The sequence below is a fragment of the Buceros rhinoceros genome, unplaced genomic scaffold, assembly GCF_000710305.1.
Source record: "Buceros rhinoceros silvestris isolate BGI_N320 unplaced genomic scaffold, ASM71030v1 scaffold31354, whole genome shotgun sequence".
In the NCBI taxonomy this organism is placed as follows: domain Eukaryota; kingdom Metazoa; phylum Chordata; class Aves; order Bucerotiformes; family Bucerotidae; genus Buceros; species Buceros rhinoceros.
In genome coordinates this window covers 32,451-40,452 of record NW_010410595.1, presented here as the reverse complement: position 1 = coordinate 40,452, position 8,002 = coordinate 32,451, and the positions used below count along the sequence as shown (strand labels likewise).

At 46.3% G+C, this 8,002-nt stretch overlaps 1 protein-coding gene across 1 annotated transcript in view; it reads right to left on the bottom strand.

Annotated features, from left to right (window-relative positions):
- SAMD3 (sterile alpha motif domain containing 3) overlaps window positions 1–8,002 on the bottom strand; it is a 20,513-nt gene that overhangs the window by 861 nt on the left and 11,650 nt on the right. The window contains exons 6-8 of the mRNA XM_010135699.1: window positions 6,230–6,426; window positions 1,813–1,996; window positions 1,268–1,439 (exon numbers count right to left, since the gene is read on the bottom strand). Coding sequence (XP_010134001.1) covers window positions 1,268–1,439; window positions 1,813–1,996; window positions 6,230–6,426 — 553 coding nt within the window. The remainder of the gene's footprint in view (window positions 1–1,267; window positions 1,440–1,812; window positions 1,997–6,229; window positions 6,427–8,002) is intronic.

Here is an 8,002-nt window from a genome sequence, read left to right as displayed (position 1 = left end):
GTTTGTACCAGAGGGAAGGCTTAGACCCCTCAGGTCCTCCTGGGATGTGGTACCCACTGACTGGTTTAGCTGTTACTGACTGTAACACCTCTTCTTGCAGGTCAGGCTTCTGGAGTTCCACTGAGCCTGTTTCATTTGTCAGGTATTTATTACCTAGGTGCTAGGGCGTGTTTGTGGGAGAAAAACAGGAAAGTAAAGGCCTTGGGACTTTGCTAAGGTATGTCTTAAAGTTTCGTGGGTGTTTTGGGTAAAAAAGGGAAATCCCTTACAACAACCATAGCTCTCGAAGGCCAAAGGTGTGAGTAGAAAGTCTGTAAAGGCTTTCTGGGTTAGGATGTGTGGTGATGCTTTTTAATCTGTCACTGAGTACTTGTATTTTTAAGCTTAAAGAAAAAAACCCCAGCACTCCAACCTGCTCTGCTTGCTGCTGTAAGAAATGGCCTGGTAATAAAAGAGTGAAGCTGCTGCAGGAAGCACGGATGTTCATACTGTGTCACCTTTGTGCCATCCTGGCACGATGCCTGTTTGATGGCAGACGGCAGCGTAAGGAGCTCCCCTCGCGGAGCCGAGCCGGGGCACGGCCTCGACAGCTGCGCTCGCGGCAGAACGGTGGTTCCCGACTGCTGCAAGCGTTTTGTCCCGCAGAACCGCGCTCTCCAGACTGCTCCGGCGGCAGCCGGAGCTCGCAGCCCGCGAGCCAACACGTCGAGGTACGCGGACGGCTTTGCCTGACCGTGGTACCTGCTCACCAGAGGTCCCGGTTACTCCTGCGGCGTGGCTCTGCGGAGACGAGGTGCGTGGAACGCGGTTGGGGTAACTACTGCTTCTGCATCCCTGAAGGCTTGAACCGTAGAAGCAGTGCCTCTCTTTCTAAAGGAAATTGTCTCCTCTTTTAATGGGACTATTTCTAAACCAGAAAATGAGTTTCCTGCGTGTATTTTTAGAAAATAATAAGCCCTCTTTTACATATCTAGAATTGCATTATTCTTTTCATCTAACAATACTTATTTTAAAGCAATTGCTAATTTTATCAAACCTGCAGTCTTTTGTTCAATAGGAAAAAAAGCTTCAATACCTGACTGACTTAATTTCCTTAGTAATTTACTAGCTTTTCTTCTTAATGCTTCCTCATCGCTTTGTGTTTTTCAAATGACAGTGACATTTTTAAAACATTTTTGCAGGAAAGCTGGAGCTAGTTTAGTTACATAAGGAAGAACAATTAGCTACAACAAAACTGATATTCAGAGCACAGAAGATGTGTACTGACATTTGAGAATGTCTTCCTCCGTGTGCCGCGTCAGATTCTCTTGCAGCATCGTGTTAACTGGATTATTCCTCACCACGTACAAAGATAATATGTTTTCTGAATAACTCTCCAAAATTTCAACTGTTTTCTTATAAACGTCCATGTGTGTGAGAAGCTGGAACTCCCTAAAAAGCTAAAAGAGAAACAAATACTTGGTATTACCGCAGTCCTCAAAACCAAAACTCAGAACAACACGGAGTGCACGCTTGGAAGATAGAATAAAACCAGCTCAGTAAAATAAGATCATAAACTGGAGGGGACGGTTTCATTTCCTTTCAAAGCAGGGAAGAAAAATACATCAAGTTAACACCAAAATACTTCAAATAACCCACTGGTGGTGTGTGTGGCTCGTTTAACGCAGGACTGGTGAATCTTTTAAAGCGGCGTTAGCAGCAAAAATAGGACTTGGAGAACGATGTTGGTGGACACTTCGTGGGAAACACCCAGAAAAACTCATGCCTACAGTTGTATCACATGTATAACACAGGGTTTAATGTTGTTGTTACCTGATAAGGGCATCTTAAGAAAGGAAAGAGTTTCAGAATGGCTTTTAAAGGAGCCTTATCGCTGATCATCTTTCTGCGTATTTCTGCTGTCGCATTCATTCTGTGATCCACTTCGTTCCAGTTCCTCTGAGTTTTCCTGTATTCTTGCTGAAGCCACTGGATATGTGCATCCATTGCACTGCCTCTGAGGTGAACAGGGCCTTCCTGTCGAGAGACGAAGGGCAGGGTTGTACCCCTGGGCTAACCTTTCTGCCTGGTGTGGCTCATGGCATCGGAGCGGGGCAAGCTCAGCAGGCAGCAACAGCAGCGTGGTTTCGGTACCAGCGCTGGGAACTCTCAGCCTCGTGCTCTAATAGGAAGACGGATCTTAATATCACTCTGATACCATAGCTATCAGCCAGGGCTCCCAGGCTCAGCTGACTGATTTGAGGGTGTTCATGACATTCCTGTGCCTGTGGCTGCTTTGCCTCCGTGTGTTTTGCTGGGGATTAGTAGGCGGTTCTAAGGATGACTCAGTGGTTAGCAATATTAGCTCTCTGTTACCAAGAGAAATAGTTTTCTTACTCACAGCAGTCCTAAAAGCAGGACAAGTAACTTTTACATTGATGCAGCTGAAGTATCTACCCCCAAGGAGACCAGCTGAACTAGTGGAAAACATCACTTCAGCGGTGCATCAACGTTCTCAGAAGTTACTTTGTACTTGCGATAGTTAACAGTCATCCTCAAAATTGCTATCTCTGTCCCTGCTGCAATTCCAAGCCCAGTAATTAGGAAGAGGAGGAGTGGCTGTCCAGAGCAGTAGCCTTGGGCTGTTTGGGTTCTGGTTTTGGACGCAGTGAATTTGCTCTCTGGAACAAGCGGAGAAGACAGACAGACGCACTGTTGGTACAGTTACCACTCTCAGGTAAGACATCAGATTTCTTGTTCTCTAGCTCTCTCCTGAAATTCTAGAAGCTGGCATCAAATTGGCTACCTCCAGTTGTCTAGTATCCTGTTTCACAAGAGAAGTTGCCCGTCACAATCAGAAATTACCTATGTTGTCCTGGAGCACCTCTGAAAAGTTTGCACAAATGCTTGGTTGTGGGTATGAGTTACTGCTGATTTTAGTGTATTATTCTGTGACCTCTTTGCTGACACACCAGTCTGAGACAGATGCCCTGACGCTGACTGCGACAAATGGTCCCAGTAATGTGATTGCCTGAACTCCTCTCCTGAGAATCCTTGCAGCATCTCTGTAATTCTTCTCGTGTGACTTTATATTCTGCGAGCTCTCCTGCACCCAGAGGGTGCACCCTGAGCACTCCTGTTGCACGGCAGCATCAGGCTTCCTGCATCTCATCTGGCTCAAAAAGACTTTCTAACCAGGGAGAAGAGGCAGAAAAGCACAAAACCGACTCTGTGTAAATCTCCAGCAGATCACTCACGGTCATCACAGTCACTTAAGGTATCCTTTGGCATCGGATCTTAGGTATATCTTAGATACTTAAGGTATCCTTTGCTGACGGATTTTGATACAATGGCAGGGATGGATTGAAGGAGCTTGATTCAGGTGTGTAGAAAGAGCTATTTGGGATGCCATAGTGGTATCCCAGAAACCTCTGCAAGTAGCGGAGTGTGACATGGGACCTGCGGGAGACCCGAGCCTTTCTGGGTTGGCAGGTGGAGCCATGCAAGGTGTCCGTGGGCATTTTCACATCTGCGTTCAGCGAACGGAATCGATCATGAAGTCTCGCTTTCCATGGATAGCCCTGTTCAAGACTGACAAGATCTCAAAACTTGGAGTTCTGAAAGGGACAATTTGCTCTTGGTCACCACCCCCTAAACTACAGTTTGAACTACATGCTTTCATTATATAGCAGCCGCTCACCAGCTCCAACCTCACTTCCTTCTCCACCACCTTTTGATAATCCTCTGACCAAAGGTGCACACCAGGAGCGTCCTACCTGCCTATTCCTTCTGGCTCCCCCAAGTCTAGGTCTCCGGTTACGGCTGGCAGGAGGTGGTTTCTCTCATAGCCCGAAGGACCAAGAGCCCGGGAATTCCTTAGGGCAGAGGAAGGGTTTTACGGTGGCATTTGGATGCTAAAAACCCCAGATCAATCAGCACAAAGCACTGGATGGCTGCTTGCAGCACCTGGCTGCACAGGGGGGAATGGCTTTCCTTCCCTTATCTTCACAGCGTGATCACCCCCTCTCATGGGAAGAACCTTCATTTGCAGCAGATGAAGGTCATCTTCATCACAAAGGACTCTCCTCTGGCTTACAGTGGGAAATGGCCAGGAGGATTCTCACTCCATAGCCAGAACATTTGTTAATTAAGGAGGCTTTTCTGATCAGGTTCTGAATATCCCTCAGACATGGAGGCTCATATTAATTGTCTGTGTCAGGCACAGCCCAAGCTGCTTTCCAGCCTTGGCTCCACCTAATGAATACCCGTAGGGAGCAAAACTTCCCTCAGTGCCAGACACCTCCAGCACGGCTTGATGCGCTCGCTCACGTTTCACCTGCTCAAGAGCTGTCCTGTGCCGCTAGCCACTTTAAAACGACTATACTCCTCTTGAAAGTAATGCTCTGTAATGAGGAACATCACAGGAGGCTTTTTCCTGGCAAGCAACTGGGTTTTTACCTGATGAAATAGAGTGGTTAAGGATTTTATCAGTAGTAACAGCTCTATTGTTCTTTTTATATAAAAACAAATGCCAGGTACTCCCGCGAGGCATTTCCTATTAGCAGATCATCTTTTTATCAGTTTCTTACCATTAACAATGTAAGATTATACTGACAGAGGGCACATTTGACAGACTTGCGTCTTCCTGCTGTTCCGCAACTCGAGCTCGGTGCAGAAGTCAGCCACGTGGCTGGGAAGTAGGTCATCGCTGGGAGCAGATGTGCTCTTCCATCTGCACCGCTCGCCAGTTGGCTTTGACCTGTAATGCCCTAAACGTCCTGCTCTGCCTGTCTGAGAGAGTGCGATCACACAGAGGGGCCAGGAACCAGTCACTGATGGTTCTCCTAAGGTCTTCTAAACCTGAAATTCGTTTCCCTCTCTTTTACCTTAAATAATCCTGATGTGTTGGCTTCTAGCCCCCAGGAGGCTGAGCGGTTTCTCCAGACTTGGCAAAGGGATGAAGGCAAGGGGATCCAGCTAATGAGAGTGTGACTGTCATCTGGGTTTGTCTGTGGGATCGGCTTCTCGACCAAATTTAATTTTTTTTTTAAGCTAAGACTCTTTGTTTAGCAGTTGCAATTTATCACAAACAAGGTGATAAAGTCAGTGCCAAGGATTGGCAGAAAGGTGCCTTGAGGTGTGTTCCTAAATACACAGAAAGAAAAACCCCACGCTGCATTGATTTAAAAGACTATCAGACAAACTTCTCGTTCAGCCATGTGCGTTTGTAGAGGTATAATCTAGGATCTCAGAGCCAGATGTATCTCCTTTGAATGCAGAAACTTTTTGAGTCCCAAGATTTTGTGGGACTCATTCTTAAAGCTTATATAGGCTCTGCCAGTGTTAATTCCTCTGTGGATGGCTGACTCTTACTGCACAAACCCTTTCATGTCTCCGTTACCGCATGCAAGACTCTGCTCTGTTTTGCACCCAGATTAAAGGTTTCTTACTTCACACATTCTGCAAACCTTTCAACTAAAGCAGGCAGAGGGAAGTGTTGGCTCCTGCACACATTAATCTAAAGGGGATAAACAGAAATTACTGAAGCTTCTTAACAGAAAAAAAAACACCAAAAAAAACCCCAAACATGTATCTGGAGTTGGGTAGAAAACTACAGCTGCCCTCAAACCCGAGGGTGCTGTATGCAGAAATGCATCCCATAAACCACTCTTGCTCCCCTAAACACGTGTCTGCTAAACCGCAGGACCAGTTTTAATGGGAGCATGAGAAAGGGTGAGGAGCATCTGCAAAGCGTAACGGGAGCCTTAATGCATTTGTGCAAGCGTGGACATTAATTTCGGATGAAACACTTTGTGGACAGCAGCAGCTCCCTGAGTTACCTGCGCTGGTTCCGTCTGACAGAGGGCAGCGTGACAGCTGGATGTGGCCCTTCGCTACCAGCTCGGAGATCGCTTTGCATTCTTACTTGTACAGAAGTTTCAACTCTTTGACATAAGCCTCCGGGGTTTTTCGCTCTAACTGGAGGTGTATAACCTAAAGCAGGAATACTGCGTTTAAAAAACCAGAACTCTCTGTTCATTTGGCAACAGCTCTAAAGGACAACAAGTATACAACGCAGTCGGTGTTGGGTTTAGCTCAGCTAAACCTTAGTTCTCCAGAAGTGGGGGGAAAAAAAAGCCAAGGGTCTGGCTGTAGGATGAACTCTATGCAAAGTGAGTTTAACCAGGATGAGGTGACTTTGTTCTCCCCTTTTCTGCCTGGTGGCCTTACCATCAGCAGAGGAGCTGACAGACACAGAACTCCGTTAAGCACCAACAATCTGACCTCTACCTGCACGTCATCAGGTTTGTTTTCAGCAAATGAAGATCTCCGGGTCTGTCCTCGCCTGTGGCCAAACTTGCATTTATTCCTCAGGACTTGCTCATCATCTTCAATGGGTCTCCGCACATATTTGAAACGATCTTTAAGGGCCCGTTTCCATAGCAACTGCATGGGAAAAGAAAAAAATCGTCATTACCAGTATTTTTCAAGAATTTGCCTGTTCCTAAAGCAGGTCACTTTGTTTTATCTAACTCTATCTCACAAAAAGTGTTTGTTGCTAAGCACAGAAAGACTCGTAGGGTGACATCAGCATTCTGGTGCCTTCAGGAGTGCAGGACGTGCAAGGACCTGTGGCCTGTGACTCTATGGCAACTAAAGAGCAGGCTACTGCCACTGACGGGGTTCGTTAAGGATGACAGTAATTGACCCTAAGGGTGAGATTCATCCAGTATAACCAGGGCTCTCAGTGAAACCACAGTTTGAAAGTTCTGTTGATGGCACCAGGTCATCAAATTGTACAAGGAGTCAGATCCGCTCACTGATGCCACAGGAAATAGCGGGGTTTTTTGAGTGGATTGTTTTTCCCCCACTGCTGACTGTGCGGTTGTATGATTATCACGAGGCAGCAGGAGAGACGCAGCGGGACACTCCCTTTTGCAGGAAGCCTCCAGTTACACTGGATCCAGCGTGTCATGAGACTGAACTCAAAATCGCTGAATTACGAGGATGGTTTGAGTAGGTCCTAGTGTTAGTGAGGCTCCTCAAGGCTCTTACAGAAGTATCGTCTCACTGCCAGTCACCTGTGAACATCTGGAACTGGAGAGACAACAAGCCCACCTGCATTTCTGGTATGTAAACTGCAGGCTTGGGAGTCTGCCTTACCTCCAGGTTGGTGAAGACACGGCTCCCGGTCTCATGTCTTCACCAACCTAAAGAAGTAGCGCATAGCTATTAGAAATAGAGCACAGCTGCTCACCAGTCTTCTCATGATGGTTTTTGTTAACTTACAGCCTTGGTTTGAGTTATTACAGCCCAGCACTGTTTTCAAAAGCAGTAACGTGGCGGTATGCCTTGAAAAGTCCCGGTTGGTACGTGCCTGAACCATAAAGGTTCCCGAATGTGTTTACGATTCTGTCCCTTTGCCTTTCCATTTTGATGCAAATAGCCCAGCGTTATATGCCTAGCGAAATTTGCCTGAAACATCATTATTTTGAGAAACAAGCAAACAAAAACCTCAGCTTAATGCTCCTCTGAAGTGTTCAACAGCTGATAAAATATTTTAAAATAACACGGTCATCCCAGAGCGTATTAGCAGCTGCAGTGTAAATATCCCTGCAGTGGAGTTGTGCGCAGTTCCTTTCTTTTGAAAACCTTTTTGGCTAGAAGACATTTTCCCTTGTTCTTCTGGAGGAAAGAACATGCTGACACCTATACAGAGCTTTAAATATCCCTCAAAGTTCAAAACAGTCAGCTGCTCCAGCCTCCTGTCCTCAGACAAATTGAGAGTTTTTACTAAATCTATTTCCGTAACAGGATTCTCATAAGCTTAGCCAAGTCCCTTCTCACAGGCCTCCTTCATGAATGAGACCGTGAGCACTTAGATTTATGTGCATCTTCTAAAGAAGATGCTTTCATTAATATTTTTCAGCTAATAAATTCATTTTCTATTAATTCTTTTCCGCCCCAACCCCCCCGCAAACCCCCCCGGGAAGGTTAACAATGCTTGTGAGGGAGCGGCGGG